Here is a 20728-nt window from a genome sequence, read left to right on the forward strand (position 1 = left end):
ATTACACCAACTTCTGAAATTCTGCCAACTTCTGACATTACTGCAAGAGATTGCTGGGTGGTGCCTAAATTCAACCATCTTCAAATACTTTATCAATTACCTTCCTGCGAATATAACACGACATGATGGAGGAGCAAAAGTAGGCCACTGAGCCCAACAAGTATGTTCTGCCATTCAAAGAATGCATGGCTGAAGTGTTAGTTTTGATTTACTGGGTTTTCCTCATAACCCTTGACTCCCTTACAGATTTTTAAAAAAATGCCTTTCAACTTTGAATATAGTTAATGGCACAGTTTCTGCAGCCCTCTGCAGTAAAGAATTCCACAGACCGACTAGCCTCAGAAGGAATTCCTCCTCATTCTGTCTTAAATGGGTGAATTCTTACTCCAGTCCTAGACTTTCTTCAAAAGGAAAACAACCTCCACACATCTACCCTATCAAGACCCCTAAGGTGAGAAATGGAAGTGTTTGCTGATGAATGCAGAATCCAGTATCACTCAATTCCACAGATACTCAAACAGCCAGTGTCCAGAAGACCTGGAGAACCTTTGAGCTTGGACTGCTGAATGGCATGTAATATCTGTATTTTAAAAAAAGTGTCAGGCTGTAATCATCTTCAAGAAGAAAAAAACCTCTAACTATGCCTCAATGATGCTCAATGGCATTACCATCATTCAATTCTGCTATCAACATCAATGAGTTACCATTCGCTGGCTATATAAATACTGTGACAATAGGAACAGGCTGGGAATTTAACATGGAGTAACCCACCCTAATGCCTGTCCACCATCAACAAGGAACAAGTCAGAGCGCGAAGAGATAGAACTCATCCAGTTTTTCCTGGATGGCTACAACTCAAAGTTCAAGAAAGGTGGAATTATCATGACAAAGCAGCCCCTGGGTGGCCATCACATTCAAACTGTACAAGTGCTGGATAGGTTTGTCCCACTGAGGCAAGGAAGGGGTAGTAAGGTGAAAGAACCTTGGATGACAAGACATGCGGCACATCTGGTCAATAGGAAGAAAGAAGCTCTATTAAGGTTGAGGAAGCAAGAATCGATAGGGCTCTGGAGGGTTACAAGACAGCCAGGAAGGAACTGAAGAATGACTTAGGAGAGCTAGAAGAGGACATGAAAATGCCTTGGCGGGTAGAATTAAGGAAAACCTGCAAGACATTCTATACTTCTGTGAGGAATAAAGGATGGCCAAAGTGAGGGTAGGGCCATTCAGGGATAGTGGAGGGTACTTGTGCCTGAAGTCGTAGGAGGTAGGGGAGGTCCTTAATACTTTGCTTCAGTATTCATCAGTAAGAGGGACCTTGTAGATTGAGAGGACAGCACGAAACAAGCTGATATGCGAACAGGTTGATGTTAGGAAGGGGGATGTATGAGAAATTTTGAAAAACGAGAACAGATAAGTCCCCTAGGCCAGACGGGGCACACACAAGGTTACTACAGGAAGCTAGGGAAGAGACAGCTGCGCCTTTGGTGATATTCTTTGAGTCCTCACTATCCACTGGAGTAGTACCAGATGATTGGAGGGTGGCAAATGTTGTTCCCTTGATCAGGAAAGGGAATAGGGATAATCCTGGGAATTACAGACCAGTCAGTCTTACTTCTGTGGTGGGCAAATTATTAGAGAGGATTCTGAAAGATAGTATTCATGATTATTTGGAAAAGCATAGCTTGATTAGAAATAGACAGCATGGCTTTGTGAGGAGCAGGTCATGCCTCACAAGCCTTACTGAATTCTTTGAGGATGTGACAAAACACATTGATGAAGGTAGAGCAGTGGATGTGGTGTATGTGGATTTTTATCAAGGCATTTGATAAGAATTCCCATGGTAGGCTCATTCAGGAAGTAGGGAGGCATGGGATTCAGAAAATTTGGCTGTCTGGATACAGAATTAGCAGTCCAATAGAAGACCGAGAGTGGTAGTAGATGGAAAGTATTCAGCCTGGAGCTCAGTAACCAGTGGTGTTCTACAGGGATCTGTTCTGGGACGTCTGCTCTTTGTAATCTTTATAAATGACTTGGATGAGTTGAGGGGTGAGTTAGTAAATTTGCCGAAGACACAAAGGTTGATAGAGTTGTGGATAGTGTGGAGGGTGGGTGTAGGTTGCAAAAGGACATTGACAGGACGCAGAGCTAGGCAAAGAAGTAGCAAATGGAATTCAACCCAGAGAAGTGTGAAGTGATTTATTTTGCAAGGTCGAATTTGAATGCAGAATACAGGGTTAATGGCAGGATTCTTGGCAATGTGGAAGAAGAGGGATTTTGGGATCCACGTCCATAGATCCCCCTGTTCCTTAAAGTTAACAACCCTATCAATTTGGGTGGCAAGAAAGCGTACAGTATGTTGGCTTTCATTGGCACGGGGATTGAGTTTAAGAGCTGCAAGGTTATGCTGCAGCTCTATGAAACCCTGGTTAGACCACACTTGGAATACTGTGTTCAGTTCTGATCGCCTTATTATAGGAAGGATGTGGAAGCTTTAAAGAGGATGCAGAGGAGATATACCAGGATGCTGCCTGGGCTAGATGGCAGGTCTTATGAAGAAAGGTTGAAGGAGTTAGGACTTTTCTCATTGGAGTGAAGGATGACAAGAGGTGACTTGATTGAGATGAACAAGATGATGAGAGGCAAAGATACAGTGGATAGCCAGAGACTTTTTCCTCAGGGCAGAAGTGACTATCACGAGGGGGCATAATTTAAGGTGATTAGAGGAAGGTGTAGGGGAGATGTCAGAGGTAGGTTCTTTATACAGAGAGCGTGAAACGCATTGTCAGTGGCGGTAGTAGAGTCAGATATATTAGGGGCTTTTAAGTGATTCATGGATAGGCACATGGATGATAGTAAAACGAAGGGTATGCAGGTTAGTTTGATCTTAAAGTAGGATAATAGGTTGGCACAACATCATGGGCCAAAAGGCTTGTACTGTGCTGTACCGTTCTATGTTCTGTACACCTTTTGTCAGTGCCCAGTGCTGGCAGTGTGTGTCATCTACAAGATGCACTGAGCAATTCATCAAGATTTCTTCGACAGCACTTTACAAACCTTTGGCCTCTATCAAATAGCCGGACAACGGCAGCAGATGGATGGGAACACCACCACCTGCGAGTTCTACAACTATATTAGTGCTTAACTGTTGCATCAGAAGGCTGGAACTCTCTCCTTGGTGTAGCGCCACCAAAAGGATAGCAGCTGTATTGGGCCAACATCCTGAGTTTTTTGTATCAGAGATAATGGGAACTGCAGATCCTGGAGAATCCAAGATAATAAAATGTGAGGCTGGATGAACACAGCAGGCCAAGCAGCATCTCAGGAGCACAAAAGCTGACGTTTCGGGCCTAGACCCTTCATCAGAGAGGGGAATGGGGAGAAGGAACTGGAATAAATAGGGAGAGAGGGGGAGGCAGACCGAAGATGGAGAGAAAAGAAGATAGGTGGAGAGAGTGTAGGTGGGGAGGTAGGGAGGGGATAGGTCAGTCCAGGGAAGACGGACAGGTCAAGGAGGTAGGATGAGGTTAGTAGGTAGGAGATGGAGGTGTGGCTTGAGATGGGAGGAAGGGATCAATGAGAGGAAGAACAGGTTAGGGAGGCAGAGACAGGTTGGACTGGTTTTGGGATGCAGCGGGAGGCTTGGGGACCGCTTTGCAGAACACCTCCGCTCGGTTCACAATAAACGACTGCACCTCCCAGTCGCAAACCATTTCCACTCCCCCTCCCATTCTTTAGATGACATGTCCATCATGGGCATCCTGCAGTGCCACAATGATGCCACCCGAACGTTGCAGGAACAGCAACTCATATTCCGTTTGGGAACCCTGCAGCCCAATGGTATCAATGTGGACTTCACCAGCTTCAAAATCTCCCCTTCCCCCACCGCATCCCAAAACCAGCCCAGTTCGTCCCCTCCCCCCACTGCACCACACAACCAGCCCAGCTCTTCCCCCCAACCCACTGCATCCCAAAACCAGTCCAACCTGTCTCTGCCTCCCTAACCTGTTCTTCTTCTCACCCATCCCTTCCTCCCACCTCAAGCCGCACCTCCATCTCCTACCTACTAACCTCATCCCACCTCCTTGACCTGTCTGTCTTCCCTGGACTGACCTATCCCCTACCTCCCCACCTATACTCTCCTCTCCATCTTCGGTCCGCCTCCCCCTCTCTCCCTATTTATTCCAGTTCCCTCTCCCCATCCCCCTCTCTGATGAAGCGTCTAGGCCCGAAACGTCAGCTTTTGTGCTCCTGAGATGCTGCTGGGCCTGCTGTGTTCATCCAGCTTCACATTTCGTTATCCTGAGTTTTTTGTTTCCTTAGTTACAAGGATAGTTTCTGCGTCCATATCACTAACAGGGACCCTCATTCACTGACAGTGCACACAGGAATTCAGGCTCAATCTACTCATGATTTTTTAAACTGGTATTGGTCAAAACATTGAGACTTGTGCATTGCTGTGTTACTGATGTCTCCCTCTACTGAGTGAGATTCCCTGCTCATAGCATTATTGAGCTTGGCCAACTATTCCCTACAGTGCAAGCATAAACTGGACTGTAGTGGATTTAAACATGCAATTCTAGTGTATGGTACAGAACTTGCAAATTTAAGGATACTGACCAGCATTTAGAATTATTGTAGTGAATGTGATTAAAGGTTGTTAGCCTTGCTAAAGGTGAAGTAATGTAGATTGCAGACTTGAGATAAACTGCTGGGAGCGTTTGCAACAATATGCAATCTGCAAGGCTAACTTTTTTTTCCACTCACGGGACCTCTAATTGCCCTTGAGAACATGGTGATGAGCTGTCTTCTTGAACACTACAGTCCTTGTGCTGAAGGTTGACCCACAATGCCCTTAGGGAGGGAATTCCAGGATTTTGACCCAGCAGCAGCGCAGGAATGGCGATATATTTCCAAGTCAGGGTGGAGAGTGTCTTGGAGGGGAGCCTGTAGGTGATGGTGTTCCCATGTATCAACTGACCTTGCCCTTCTAGACAGAAGTGACTATGGTTTTGGAAGATGCTGTCTAAGAATCTTTGGTGAATTTCTGCAGTGCATCATGTAGCTGGTACACACTTCTGCTGAATGTGTGCAGTGGAAGGAGTGGATTTTGTGGATGCGGTGCCAACCAAGCCACCTGATTTGTCCTTGATGCTGGTGGCTGTTGTTGGAGCTGCACCCACCCAAGCAATTGGGGAGTATTCCATCACAATCCTGATTTTTACCTTGTAGATCGTGGACAGGCTTTGAGGAGTCAGGTGGTGAGTTACTAGCCACTGTTTCCAACAGAAAGTTGTGTCACTTATCTGGTGTACTAAACTGTGATAAATTTTTAAAAAAAAAGGAAATCCATTCTATAGATGCAAACATCTCTGGAAAAGCCAGCATTTGCACAATTATGTTTAAAACCTGAATAACTGCTTGTTGCGAAAGTTTTAATATTTCTGTTGTGACTCAGCGATTTTGCCTCAAAGTTAGGAATTCAAGAGACTTGGACAAGGTGTACAGAGGATCAAAGTGAAGCTTGTAAAGACACAGACATGCAATCCTTTGTTGCAACATTGGTGTATGCTATGCCAGTGTAAGAGGAAACATATCTGATGTCATAATGCCGAAGCTTTTAAATGGATGGAAAATGTGGCTGCGTCATTGTAAGAGTCAAAACAATTATAACATTTGTTATAATTTAGACCTCATTATACGGGGCAACTAATATTCACATGCACAACCATGAAGAGAACTATACCAAACAGCTAATTCCCACATTATTAATAAATACTATTAGCAGTTAACTCTATGGTATGAGATTACTGTTTGTTCATAGTTATCACATTTATTTTCTTTAAACATCCCTTCTAAAAGTGTATTATAATTAGATCACTTTAGACTTCACTGTAGAAAGATAACAAGCATAATGTGCTAGCTAAGTAAAAATATAATTCATTAATGTTGCACACCTTTAGCTACAGCACTGACATCTTCATAAAACCCTGCAATCAAGGCCACATGACCGGGCCTGGATTCAGTTGGAACCCGTGTGTGAGACACACCCCAGCTTCCATGGTGCTCCATCACATTCCTGTAAGCACAAAACCAATTTACAAAATTGGGCATACAAGAAGGAAGTTATTCCAAATATCCAGGATGTCCATTTGTAGTCAGTGTGTTCCTGGAGTCAAATGAACATAGCAATGAGAACCATACTAAACTGTTACTCATTCCTGAAAACCCCTATCTTCCCCACTACCCGCAAAGCCAGAAAGTGACCACTAACACATACATATTCACACACCAAGAGAAGCATGTTAATTTTTCAAACTTCACCACCAAATGGCCATACACACAGTTTGCTGCATGTGACCCTTTTGTCCTAGTAAACTAAACATTTGCCAACAAAGCAACAGTATTTTTTGATAGCATGTTCTATCAATGAATAATCCCATGCTATTTCTCTTCTAAATTAAATCTATTTCTTATCTTCACAAGCAACAGAAAACGGAGTGTTTATTTGTACCAACTAATGTTTCATTTAAGCTCAAATATATTATTCAAATCACTACCTAACTTAGTATTATAAATATGACAAACAAACAAAACAATGAAATAGTTAATTTCACTGCATGAAGTTGGAACTGCAGCAGTAAAACTAGAATTTATGGGATAATCTGCAGTGTGCATTTAAACACTGATGTTAATGCCAGATCATTGTCTACACTGTTGTTTGAATATCGAGGTTCAATCCATCTAAAGGAAAACTGCATTTATAGATTTATAAAAAGACACACTCAGCTGAATTAACAAGGTGTAGAGCTGGATGGACACAGCAGGCCCTGCAGCATCAGAGGAGCAGGAAAGCTGACGTTTCGGGCCTAGACCCTTCATCAGAAAGGGTCTCCTGTGATGCTACTTGGCCTGTTGTGTCCATCGAGCTCTACACCTTGTTAACTCAGCTGAGTTGATGTTTTTTCTCCTTAAAAAAGGAGATGAGAACTTGATTGGGTAAATATTATAAAAATTGGAGAAAGTAATCAGTGGTCTAAGCCATTGGTGTGAGAAGTGGGACACTTAGGTCACAGTGAAGAATCAAAGGTCAGGGCAGAAGAGGGTCAATATGAGCTTAAAAGCACATATTCATTTTCCTAATAGCCACAGCGATCAGAGATAAAGACACGTACACACATTCTGAGCAAGAGTCACTGGATTTGAAACATTAACTCTGATTTTCTCTTCACAGATACTGCCAGACCTGCTGAGCTTTTCCAGCAACTTCGGTCTTTGCTCCTGACTGGAAGCTCGACTGATCCAGGTCGGTCTTTTCTCCATACAAGTGTTTTCTCACCTCTCTTCAGCTCAGGGTATCAGTATACCTGCTGTTCCCCTCAGCAACATGCTCTTAACGAGCTTCCACTTAAATGAATTGTTACTATTGAGCTCAACCACTCCTTTTGATGGTGAGTTCCACTTTCATAAGTCTCTCTTGGATACAAAGTTTCTCTTGAATATGCTATTCGACTTAGTAGTGCCTATACTTTCTTAATTTTCTCTCATAAAAGGAAACATCATCTTGATTTCTACCCCATCAAATACTTTGATAATCTTAAATAGTTTTCTTTGAAATGCTTTATATGACCAGTCATACCGAAGGAATGGTGAACGTGTTTGTCCATCCTGATCCAGCTCAAAAAATGTGTCTGCACGCAATCCATCAGCAACAAAAAGAACAAGACGTTTAGCTGGTGGCGGTAGTGATGTTCGATGAGGAGTCATTCCATGCACAAGGGGAGAAGTGAAATAAATGTCAAAAATGGAGGCAAAGAAGATGAGATGCACAAGCAAGCCAATCAGGAAAAATGCCAGCATGTTTAGACATAAATCTGATCACTTCATTCCAGGAGGAACTGAAAATCAAACAGAAACATGGAATTATTTTTAGCAATTTACACAGTGGGTGCATTTTTAACTGAGCTGAATCCTTCCCCTAGCAACACCGTATCAGCATGGTTTTATAATAGTTACATATTAAATTGTCCACTTTAATTTGTACTGATATTCAGAAACCTCAATTCTTGTAAACCTTTATGACATTACAGGCTTTTACAGCTAAACAACTTGAAAAATAATTTATATTATAATTGATTGGAAATGCATTTTAAAATGTTTTTAGCTTTCTTCGTGTGTTTGACCCAAGGGTCACCATGACTTCAAGCTTGTGAAGGCAGGATCTTCATGATCATCTCAGATAGCACAGAAATTGAACCAGGGCTGTTGGTATCACACTGCAATACAAACCAGCCATCAAGCCAACTAGGCTAACCAATCCCCAGTAGTTGGGAAAAGCATCATACTGGACTCAAAATATTTACTTGGTTTTTCTTGTCACAGATGCTGTCAGATCTGCAACGTTTCTCCTGCCCTCCTGTCTTACTGCATCCATAGTAAATCACTTACCCCTCTATATGCGGCAGCAAATTTCACATTCTTATCAGTTTATTGTAGAGTTTTCTCCTGAATCCCCCTGCAGCATAGGAACAGGAGTAACCCATTTATCCCTTGAATCTGTTCTGCTATTCAATACGATCAAGGCGGATCTGTCATCTGTTGCCATATACCCGCTTTTGTCATCTTAATAAATATTCTTGCATAGCCATAATAACTTCCATTAATAACAATGTATCAGTCACAGATTTAAAATTAACAACTGATATGCTATCAGTTGCTATTTGCAGAAGAGAATTCCAATCTTTTATAATCCTTGAATGAAAAAGCATTTTTGAAAGATCTGCTTCTAATTTTTTTTACTACTGCCCTTTCGTACTAGATTCCTCAAATCCGCAGACAGAAAAGTTTCACTTCATCTGACCCAGATGTTTACCCTAATATCTTGCACTAAATTAGCTCTGAACTTTTACAGCCCATCAAGTCCACACCAGACTTCCAAAGAGCATCACACTCAGACCCACCCCCACCCCTCTCCCTGCATTTCCCCATGGCTAATCCACCTAACCTGCACATTTTTGGACTATGGGAGGAAATCAGAGCACCCAGCGGAAGCCCACAGAGGCACAGGGAGAATGCGCAAATTCCACACAGTCAGCTGAGGGTGGAATAGAAGCTGGGTCCCTGTCACTGTGCGGCAGCAGTGTTAACCACTGAGCCTACCGTTCAGCTACTTATATACCCTTGGTAGTCACTTTGTGTCCTCTTCACAACTTACTCTCCTAACTATCTTTGTACCATCACCTTTGGTCTCTTCACTTAAGTCACTGACATTACCCGTAAAAAGTCGAGGTGCCAGCATTGATCCCTTTGATACTCAACTTATTACATCCTGAGATGGGGAGGTGGGAAAATCCTCCGGGTGGCAGGTGGGTAAATCTTGGGGACACTGGATAAATCCTTGATGGGGGGAGGGGGCGAAGAGAGAGTGAAAGAAGTGGGAGGGGGAAATTAATGCTGTGTGTACGTGCGTGTGCGGACGGCAAACACATTGATCAGGAGCGCATTCGGCCAGACACTCTGCAGCGTCTGAACTAGAGTCTAACTGACTTCCCCATCCCCGCAACAAAATTATTTCAAAGTTAGATCCAGAAGCGCACATCTGCTAAGACACAACTCATTTCCAAACTTACCTGCCCGATTGAGCGTGTCAATACCTGGGAATAGGCCCATTGGACACAGGGAAGCTGCCGACATTGATTCAATCGACACAGTGTACTGCGCTTGCGTGGTTGCTTACCGTTGCGACTTTTGACCTTCGGCATCGAATGTCAAGTTTGTCTCCTTCGACAGCGGCAATCAATTACTTATAAAATAATAAAACTTCTGTTAGCAGAGGAAAGAAAGAAACACCTCATTCTCTGAAATTATTAACATTCTATAAATGTCGTTGAGGGTCTGCGTTCGCTGACACTCAGGCGGTTTCGTGGACGGGACAATCTGATTGCCGAATCGACCCTGCTGTTATTGGTGAAAGATGCTGTCAGTCATGAAACGTTTTCTGAGCGCATACCCAATAAACGGTTAGAGAAGGTGGGTCGAAGGTGCGAATCTCCTATCCCACAGTAGCACTATCGCGAGATTACAACCAGGAAGACGAGAAGCAAGATGGCGGCGTCTAGTGTCAATCCTTTCCTTAGCGACTCGGACGAGGAGTCCGAGAGAAAATCGCGGAGAGGCAAAGACGTCGGCGCGCCGGGTCTACCGCTCTCCACCGCACACATCCCCACGCTGCCCCTGTCACCTCAGCAGGAAGCGGGTTTCGGTTACAGCGGTGGCGGGATCAGGGAGGCGGCGGTCGGACTGCCGCTGGGGGCAGAGCCGCCTCGCGTTCCCCTGGATACCATCGCGGCCCAGCTGTTGCGAGACCAGTACATCCTTACCGCCTTGGAGTTTCACACCGAGCTGCAGGAGGCAGGCAGGGAGCTGCCCCGGCTCCGCGATTACTTCTCCAATCCCGGCAATTTCGAGAGGCACACGTCCACTCCCCCCAAGGACCTGGCTCCTGCGCCCGGGCAACTCAGTGAGTGGTAGAGGCAGCACCTGCAAGGATTGGGAACACAAGGGTGGGGATCGGGGTGCTGAGCAGGGAATTGAAAGTACTGTCTGAAGTGAAAACGGAATGTCATTGAAACCTGAGGCTTTAATGAGACTAGGGGAGCGGGACTGGTGGGAGAGGTAGAATGACAAGTGTCAGGTGAAAGCAGAATTAATGTTTCGGGTCCGGTGACCGTTCTTCAGCACTTTTGCTCTTAAAGAAGCATCACCGATGCCGAAATATTAATTCTGCTTTGACTCTCTCAGATTCTACTAGACCTGCTAATTCGAGTTTTTCCGCAATTTCTGTTTTTGTTTTTGACAAGTACGGGATTACAATGTAAATGGCCAGATCTGAGTTTGAGGACGATATGCGCTTGAAGGAACGGGACGTATAAAACTTAAAACTCATTAAAATGACTTTGGGCATAACAGCGAAGTACGGACGGATAGAACTGAAGGGAAATTCTATACGAGCGTAGTTGTGCTGCTTGTCGGTAACCTAAAATAGTTAGAAATCTTATAAGGATCACTTATGGTATCAATTTTTGTTTTCGTCTTGGCCTCACAAGAATAATATTGAATGTTCGTAGGAGCAGGTATACTGTGAGCTATAATTCACTGGGGGTTTGTATGATATGTGGTTCATAACTGATACTAATGCTCGCTGGACGCAACATTAAAATTTTGTTTTGGTTTGTAATAATTTCCTGTTTGCGAACTGCGTCTGTGAATGCCACCCGGTGTGATCACAAGTCAAATTAGGGGAAAGACCGTTTGGGCTATTCGATTTCATTCTTCCGGACCTGCTGTTTTGCATTGCAGCATCTAATTCTAACTTCAGCCACTTGATTGCTTTAGCTTTAGTTATTGTTTTTTAACAGATTGTTTAAAGAAGTCGTTGACTATAGGGTATATCTATTTTATAATCCTATTATTTCTCTTAAAAAGAAAGCTATTTCTTCGGTTTCTTTTATTTCTCATCTACATGCTGTCTGTCTGTACATCATCAGAAATCTGTTTCCTCAGGGATATTGCTGTCACCAGCTGTACTACTTAAATTTCTTCACTCTCTAAATGATCAGACTACTTGTCTGGCATACAGAACTGGACAAACAGAGAATTCCTTCGGTTAAATATTAAGTGTGCTGCTATCATTAGTCTCGGTCCCACCTCCAATCTCCATTTCTTTGCTCTGAATTTTCCCCCCTCATGGCAACTGTCTGAGACATGATGAGACTAACGTTTTACCCTGCTGTGACTTCCAACTGCACGTTCATGTCGTCACTAAGACCATCTGTTTCCACCCTGCTGACAATCCTCAACCCAGTCCCATCCTTGTCTTATTCACTATTGAAATTTTAATCTAGATCTAGACTTGACCCTTAATATTTGCCCCAAGCAAGTCTCAATTCTAGTGTCTATAAACTGTTGGCTCAATTGAAGTCCCATTGACATGGTACTGTGTTCACTGACCTACACTGACTCCAAATAAAGAGAGCCCGTCTTTTACAATTATCATCTTTATTTTCAAATTCCTCTATGCTTCAACTTTCCTCATCTGTAATCTCCAATCACAGAATTTGTGAATCATTGTTTTGGATTCAGCTGGCTGGGCCCTGTGTTTCAGAACTCTGCACAAGCATCTTCTTTTTGGCATCTTGAAACTTAATTTTTTTGTGTAATAACTTTGATCAACTGCCTTAATATCTTTTTGGTTTAGTTTATAATCATGTAAAGAGAATTCTAATATAAGTGCTGTAAGATGGTGTTGCATGAGCTACACCTGGCCCACTTTAAATTTCTTCCCTCACCATTTGTATCAGCAATCTGTCGTCAGCGTTGATGGTACATATCTTGCATGTTAGATGAAACAAGGGCTGTGTGAAAAATTCCATCTGCCAAGTTGATTTTGAAGAGTGCTTATTTCTTCATGATTGTGAAAGCCTTTGTTTTGGACTTAAATGGAGAGAATAGAATAGACTGTTTCTGCATGTTTGCTTGAAAATTTGTACTCCATTGAATATCAGATCAGCTTCACTTTTTATCTGAATATAAGGTGGTCTGACGTTGGTTGTTGTTTTAGCATCGGGTGATACGATAGGATGTTTTTGAAGATCTTTTCTTAAGTACAGTTATAAAGTGTCCTTCGCAGAACCAGGATGTGTCCATGGCTCATTGGTGGTGATAGCACGGGAGCTTGACCGAAAATTGGCAAGATGATCTTTAATGACTCCTTCTTCATTTTTCCATTTTACGTATCTTGAAAGATTTTTCAAAAAGCTTGGTTTAATTTCACAGCTTCAATACTCAGTTGTAAAAAATAATTATCCAACCGGATAAGCCCTTGACTGAAAAGTTCCTAAATCTCATTATAAGCTAATTTAAAAAAAATCTGTCTACTATTTTGAAGACATATTTAAGCATGGATGATGCCTCCTATTCTGCTTAGAGATGTAACTGCAGCTGAGAGCTGCTAATAATATACTCTTAACACATAGGTTTGCAAGAAATAGCTTTTGTTCTTTGCAGTGAGTTTAAGGTTTCAGCCTCAGCTCTGTAGTGGTATTCACCTCTAAGTCAAAGTAGTGGATTTGAACGCCCATGCCAGAAACACGACTGCATCATTTAGTTGCCACTGTAGGGCAGCATTGATGGAGCAATGTGCTGTCTGGGGACGTTGTCTTTCAAATGTAATGTTAAATTGTGCCTCCTGATGTTAGATGTCAGTGATTAAATATTTGAGAAAGAACAGGAGATTTCTCTTGATGTCCTAGATAACATTTTATACCTCAACCAGCACCACAAAAAAATAGATTGTCTAAATATTGCTGCTGGTAGGAACTAGTGCCTAAATCACCTAACAGTAACAGCTACTTTTTTATGTAAAAGCCTGTGAAACATTTTGAGGAATGTAAGAGTGCTTTATAAATGCAATTTCTTTCTTGTCTCTCTCGCAAACAGACAAGGTTAGTGTGACATTGCTCAGGGCGATGAATGAGAACCATTCAGGTAATTTCCCTGGATTCCAACTTCAAACAATTTTAAGCACATGCTTTTAAAAAAAGCAGAATGAAGACTGCATTTTTGTGCAGTGATACCATTTTCCAAGCACTTTTTTTGCTTCACACTCCAGCTGTCATGCAAATGCTGAACCTCAACTGATTCTGGAATGAAGTAGACGAGAGTGTTCAAGCCTTCACACTTTATGCTCTGTGTTTAGCATACAAGCTAGATAGTCATGCTTCATGCTGAATCTCTGGGTTGTGAATGCATTATAATGCCTATGCAATAAAAACATGGTTTAAATTGGGGGCAGTTTGCAGCAAGTATTGACTTCTGTGGCAAAGCCAAAAAGTGGAGAAACTCAACAGGTGAGGAGAAAGAGAGTTAACATTCCTTTGTCATTGGGCCTCAAAAGTTAACTGTGTCCACAGATGCTGGCAGACCTGCTGAGTTTCTCCAGCAATTTCTGATTTTGATTCTGACCTCCAGCATCTGTAATGCACTGTTTTATGTTGTTGACTTCTGCTGTGGAGTTGTAATAAGCAACTATATCTTAAATCATCATTTTGCTAAAGTTGCCATTGAGTTTTACAAGGAGTGTTACAGAATCATAGAATTTTATTCTACAGAAGGAGAACATTCAGCCCATCCTACCTGTATGGCTCTAGAAAGATCAATCCAGTTAGCCCTATTCTCCAGCTTTATCTCTACAGCCCTCTAAATTATCATTTTCAAATATATGTTCAGCTTCTTTATTGAAGCCACCTGTGCAATCCACTCTCAGGCAGCACATTCCAAATCCTAACAACTGAGTGAAGAAGTTTCTCCTCATCTCACTCCGAGCTCTCTCACTGACAATCTTGCCCCTAGTTAGTGACACATCAACTAGTGGAAACAGAAAATCCTTATTTATGCTGTCAAAATTGTTTACTATTTTGAACACCCAAATAAAGTCACTGCTTCTTCTCCACTCCAAGGACAATAAACCCAATTTGTCTAATATTTCCTTGTACCTAAAATCCCTCATTCCTGGAATCATTCTAGTAAATCTCTTTTGCACTCACTCCAGTCCTTTACAAAGAATTGTATTGCTTTATAGCATGAAAATAGACACATCAGTCCAACTTATCCCTGCTGACCTGATATCCGAAATTAATCTAGCCCCATTTGTCAGCACTCGGCCCATATCCCTCTAAATCTTTCCTATCCATATATCCATCCAGGTACCTTTTTTAAATGTTGTGATTGTACCAGCTTCCAACACTTATTCAGGCAGATCATTCACACACGTATCAACCTCTGTGTGGGGAAAAAGTCACCTCTGAGGTCCCTTTAAATCTTGCCCCCTCACCTTAAATCTATGTCCTCTAGTTTTGGACTCTGCTACCTTAGGGAAAAGACCTTGGTTATTCACCCTGTCTATGCCCCTCAATTTTATAAACTTCTCTCAGTTTATAATTCCTCAGCGTCCGATGCTGAAGGGAAAGTAGCCCCAGCCTATTCAGTCTCTACCTATGGCTCAAATCCTGTGACCCTGGCAATGTCTTTGTAAATCTAATCTGAATCCTTTGAAATTTCACATCATCTTTTCTCGAGCGGGGAGACCAGGATTGAATGTAGCATTCCAAAAGTAGCCTAATCAATGTCCTGTACAGCTGCAACATGGCCTCGCAACTTCTGTATTCAAAGCTACAAATAAAGGCTTTCTTTACTATCCTGTCTACTTGCGTATCTACTTCCAAGGAACTTTGCATAAACAAGGTGCCCAGTTCTGAACACACAACTTGATATGTGGTCTAATCATTGAATGGAGATAGGTGAAATGAAAATCAATATTTCCTAGGAAGCATCTCCAAATGTCCCTACTCTTCCCAAAACAACTAAATAGCTGTTTCAAATGGAGATCTTTTATTGGTGCAAGAATGTAACATTCTGTTGCAGATCTGCCTTCCAAAAAACTCCTGATTAGGGAGAAAAAAAATTGCCTGGCTAACAAACTGTTCTCCACCCCTACAATGTGACTAAGGCTCAACATTATTGCTCAGTTTCCCATGCTGATGTTCAATCAAGAATCAAATGCTAAATTAACAGGCAATAAATTTTTTTTGAGTAGTTGAGTTAAGATTAATGAAAAATTGGCAACTTAAAACAAGGAAGTTTACCAAATTAAAACTGTTAGCTTGAGACTGGAATATTCTACATGTTTATTTAAGTTTAATATGTGGACATTCCATTAATTATTCTTCCTCCAGCGTATGTTGTATATTTTTAAAGATTCCATAAAATACATTTGGAGAATTTAGATGTTTGCACCTGAAGTATGCAAAGTCTTTTAGAAGTACTGCGCCTATTTCTTGCTTATTCTGGATGACCATTAACAAAGGACTGAATCAAATCTCCAAATTTTTCGTGCAGTTTAAGATAAATATTGCTATAGTGGAAGGCCTTATCTTTCTGTCCAAATGAATAGCAATGTTATTTAACTGCGCCTAATAATTCTAAACAATTGAATCACACTGGCCTTTTCAGTTATTGTAGTAGTTTTTGTTCCTGTTACCGTCTTGTTAAACATTCCACTAAAGGCAGCAATACACATTTGGTTGTTTTCAGTTGACAGTAGCAATACACCTGTGGCATGTTGTCCGATTAATTTAGTTTGCATCCTGATTCTAAAGTTGAGCAATCAGCAAGGGAAAGCATCATAAGTGTCATTGTTTCTATTAACAGTTGTAAAATTGTGAAGAGGGGCAGGTACCCTATAACGTGTTGGATTGTAACAAAAACTCAACTGACTCACCAATGGAAGAAAAGGAAAAATTGCTGGTGTAGTGGACAAGGAAAAAGATTATCTCTGAATACATCAGGGCTTGATCAGAATGGGCCAATGGGCTGAGGACTGGCTGTTGGAGTGAAGTTAGATAAATGTGAATTATTGCATTTTGAGGCAAACCAAGGCAGAATTTACACGCTTAATGATAAGGTCCTGGGAAATGTTGCTGAGCTAAGAGATCCAGGGGAGCAGATGCATTGTTCCTTGAAAGTAGAGTTGCAGGTGGATGGTGGCGAAGAAGGCATTCCGCACACTTGCCTTCTTTGGTTAGTGCATTGAGTATAGGAGTTGAAACGTCATGTTGTGGCTGTATAGAACACTGATTTGGCCACTTTAAGAATACTGCGTTCAATTCTTGTCTCCCTAAACAGAAAAGACATTGTTTAACTTGAAAGAATTCAGAAAAGATTACAAGGATGTTGGCAGGATTGGAGGGTTTGAGCTATAGGGAGAGGCTGAATAGATTAGGGCTTTTTAAGCTGGAGCATCGGAGGCCAAGGGATGACCGTCTAGAGGTTTATAAAATCGTGAGGGGCATGGATGGGGTGAATAGCCGAGGCCTTTAACTGAGGGTACGAGAATCCTAAACTTGAGGGCACAAGTTTAAGATAAGATCTGAACCTGAATTGTTCAATTTATTAGTTTCACTTATTAGTTCGGAGTCACATGTAGGCTGAACTGGATAAAGTTAGTACACTTAGTTTCCTAAGGAGCAGTAGTAAACCCGATGGCTTTTTACAACAATGTTACTAATCCTGACTTTATATTCCAGGTTTATTAATTGATTATACGTTCCAAGAGTTGCCGTAGTGGGAATTGAACCTCTGTCCCATGAGCATTAATGTACCTCTGGATCTGTAATACATTGGCATTACCATAATGTCAGCATCTTTCCATGCTGCTCAAATTTCTGTTAGTTTGATCTTTGATCATGCTAACATTTTCCATCAATTTATTTGCTGCAAAAGTCGTCATAATGATTCTCTCCTTCCAGGTGTATGGTACCAAACTGGCACTTATTGACTTGAATCACATTTCAGCTTCTGAAGTATGTTATATAGATTCAAAATCGTGCCACTTTCATGGTTTCTCAAATGTGAAACTGCAACAAGTCTGATAGTGGAGTGTTCAATTTATTTAGGTAGTATATGGAAATTCAAATGATTTTTGCCCTTTTGAGAAAAGGCTGTATTTCTCAAATGATCTCATTGCAGAGCTTTCATATTTCATATTTCAGCAATAACCAACTCTGATTTAAACAAAACACAGTAAGCCTTTTGTAATATCAAAGCATTTCAGTCACTCTAAGACATGAAGAGTTCTCATCTTTTTGATTAGCTTTCTTTGGCAAATCTGGTCTTCACCTTGGGAGGTGTGGTGTCAGTGGGACCTGTATTCGTTGCATGTTCCATTTGTAGTGTTGTTGTACCTATTTCACTTGCGTAGCCAGACATTGTTGCTTTGGCAACATGAACGTTGCTGGGAAACTGATGGAAGGTAGTCCGCAATCGCTTCCAACTGTGGTGCCTCAGAATTTGACTGATTCCATACTTGACCCTTGAATTATTATCCTTGTATAATAACATTTAAATGTCATTGAGTGATGAAGCAATAGTTTACTTCAACTATCCTCCGCGCTCTGCATCTGTTCCTCCATTGGAATAGCATTACAGAGGCTGGATACTTTTTTGTGCATGGAATCAAAAATTGTGGAAGTAGTCACCTTGGGCGAATCCTGTGCACCTTCTTGAGGTGAGCTAACAAGGGCATTGGTAGAAGTTGGAAAGTTGATATCTGTCATGCTACTTTAGCCAGAATTGGAGAGTATAGACTTGAGAAAAGGAAATGTAGAGAAACATGAGAGAAGTATAAAAGATGACTCATGAAGTGAAGAACAAACTTCTTCAGTTCTTTTGCTTTGGATAGTTTTTACACCATTTTGTTGTTTAGCCATAACAGTAATGCTACATGAGAAGTAGTATTAAATGCAAATAAAACAACTGATAACTGTCAGTTCGTTCAAGTCTCACTCGCAATGCTGCATCACTAGACACTCTTGATGAGAATGAGCAAATTGTTTTTAGGATCAATAATAGTTAACACTATTTCTTCTCCTTCATTCATCAGCTAAGAGCATGTTGATCCTAGGGAATGGAATGCAAGTTTGGGTTCAATGTGATGCTGCTTTTTCTCCATAAAGCCATGTGCTTCAGTCCCAGTCTCCAAAAACCACTGTTTCCTTTTACCTTGATGGTGTTTATTCACTTCCCACACAAGCATCTACAAGCTGATCTGATTACCAATGAATGCAAATTTGAGGATAATGCTGTGCTGTCGACCTTTTGGATTGGATTCAAGTTTCTTTAACAAAAGACGCTTGGAGCCTTTCACTCCCTCTGACTGCTTAGATTTAAGCATGGGCCTGCAAGTATTCAATACAATGCGCTACCAAGTTCTACTCAACTCCCCCCACCTTCTGAAGGGCAATAAATGCTCACCAGCTAGTGGCAACCAAATCCATGAATGGACTTTTATGAAAAATCAATTTTTTTTAAAAAAAAGCTATCCCTTCTTTTGCTGCAATTGAACATTTACCAATGTTGAAATCAGCCATCAGTTTTCGACCATTTTAGATTTTACTCCCTGAAAGGAGTCTCATGGGAAATTGACTAATATTTTACAAATTAGACCCATGTGTGTGGAATTCTGCAAATAATACTTGGCTGTTCATTTCCTCCTTGGAATAATATTTATTAGTGTAGTTAAGAAATTCAAAGGTTCTGCATTCTTACTAATTACAGTTCCTAGTTTTGTGCAAAAATGGAATCAAGTCCTCACTTCCTGAAGCTGATAACCATTTTTTTGCTGTACATGTAAAGTGTTTAGACAATTAAAGCCTGCAAGTAGTTGCCAAGTGAATGGAGATTTGCTCACACTCTAGTGTATTGTTGCAGCCTGGAGTATAATGTGTTGCTTCTGCTTAAATAAAACCAAAAGAACTGCGGATGCTGTAAATCAGGAACAAAAACAAAGTTGTTGGAGTAGCTCAGCAGGTCTGGCAGCATTTGTGGAGGAGAAAATAGAATTAACGTTCGAGTCCAGTTCTGAGAAAGGGTCACCGGACCCGAAACATTAACTCCGTTTTCTCCTCCACAGATGCTGCCAGACCTGTTGAGCTTTTCCAACAACTCTGTTTTTGTTGCTTCACCTTCCCGATTACAGACCAGTAATGTTGTACAGCTGCAGTCTTGGTGTAAATCACAGATACGCTTGGAAAATTCAACAAAATATTAAGGTTAAATTTTAACACCCATCCCTTTTTCTTGATAGATCGAGCTGGCAGTATAAGCACCTTAGATTCTTTGGATTTTGCTCGGTATTCTGATGATGGTAATCGGGAGACTGATGAACGCGTGGCAGGTAAGCACTGTCTTTCATGTTCTGGCATAAACAAGTGCAAGATTCTTCTGATGTTGTATTTTTTCAGAATCTTTGTAAATGTGGAAAAATTATTGAATCCGATTTTAAGGCTGGACAAATCTCTTATTTTTGCAAATTTTACCCTGAAGTTTGCTGAAGGGATTTCTATTTGATTACAATTTCAATTGTGTCGTAAGTACTGTCCCACCCCCATTATCGTATCACCCCCCCCCCCCCGCCACTTTTCAATGTTATGAATATTTCCTTTTCAGACTTTAATTGCAATGTAGAAATAAAAATCAGCAGTCGGTAGAGTTTAGATCTAAAAGTAAACCACATGAGATGATGGCCTGACTAGGAAAGTCATGAATCTTACTTTCAACTTGGAGTTTGCTATTGCTCTGTCATTAACTGACAAGGTCAGGTTTGAGGGAGGAGAACTGGCTGACCAACCCTTTAGGTCTCCAGCCTTGTTTCTATTGGTTGAACAAAGAACATTTGCGTGAATAGAAAAAGGTGAAATAGAAAAATGAAATTGCTGAAGAGAAAAATTTAGTGCAACTGCATACAGCTCATGAAAACATATCCATTTTTTACAGGACATATGGGGAGGCAATACAGGGAGGTATTACTGGTGGACTGTTAATCCAGAGACCTAGGTAACGTTCTGGGCACCTAGGTTCAAATCCTGCCATGGCAGATGATGGAATTTGAATTCGATAAATATCTGGAATTAAGAGTCTAGTGATGACCATAAAACCACTGTCAATTGCCAGAAAAACCCATCTGGCTCGCTAACGGCCTTTAGAGAAGGACATTGCCATTCTTACCCGGTCTGGCATACGTGTCACTCCAGACCCATACTATGTGGTTGACTTATAACTACTGTCTGGGCAATTACGGATGAGCAATAAATGCCGCTTAGCCAACAACACCCTC

The 20728-nt window shown here is 41.5% G+C and overlaps 2 protein-coding genes across 13 annotated transcripts in view; one reads left to right on the forward strand and one right to left on the reverse strand.

Annotated features, from left to right (window-relative positions):
* The window catches only part of pign (phosphatidylinositol glycan anchor biosynthesis, class N), a 101401-nt gene extending 91162 nt beyond the window's left edge, over positions 1 to 10239 (reverse strand). Inside the window, exons 1-3 of one of the 9 annotated variants that reach the window (XM_059651990.1) lie at positions 9737 to 10237; positions 7640 to 7898; positions 5958 to 6079 (exon numbers count right to left, since the gene is read on the reverse strand). In XM_059651990.1, coding sequence (XP_059507973.1) covers positions 5958 to 6079; positions 7640 to 7860 — 343 coding nt within the window. In that variant the 5' untranslated portion in view covers positions 7861 to 7898; positions 9737 to 10237. Of the gene's footprint in view, positions 1 to 5957; positions 6080 to 7339; positions 7417 to 7639; positions 7899 to 8448; positions 8470 to 9629 lie in introns of those variants that run through there. The other 8 variants (XM_048520779.2, XM_048520744.2, XM_048520735.2 and 5 more) reach the window with 8 other exon arrangements.
* Positions 10092 to 20728, forward strand: part of relch (RAB11 binding and LisH domain, coiled-coil and HEAT repeat containing) — a 103830-nt gene continuing 93193 nt past the window's right edge. For all 4 annotated transcript variants that reach the window (XM_048520660.2, XM_048520671.2, XM_048520682.2 and 1 more), the window contains exons 1-2: positions 10092 to 10519; positions 19700 to 19789. In XM_048520660.2, the coding sequence (XP_048376617.1) occupies positions 10105 to 10519; positions 19700 to 19789 (505 nt within the window). In that variant the 5' untranslated portion in view covers positions 10092 to 10104. The remainder of the gene's footprint in view (positions 10520 to 19699; positions 19790 to 20728) is intronic.

Source organism: Stegostoma tigrinum, chromosome 2 (genome assembly GCF_030684315.1).
Source record: "Stegostoma tigrinum isolate sSteTig4 chromosome 2, sSteTig4.hap1, whole genome shotgun sequence".
Taxonomy (NCBI): Eukaryota; Metazoa; Chordata; class Chondrichthyes; order Orectolobiformes; family Stegostomatidae; genus Stegostoma; species Stegostoma tigrinum.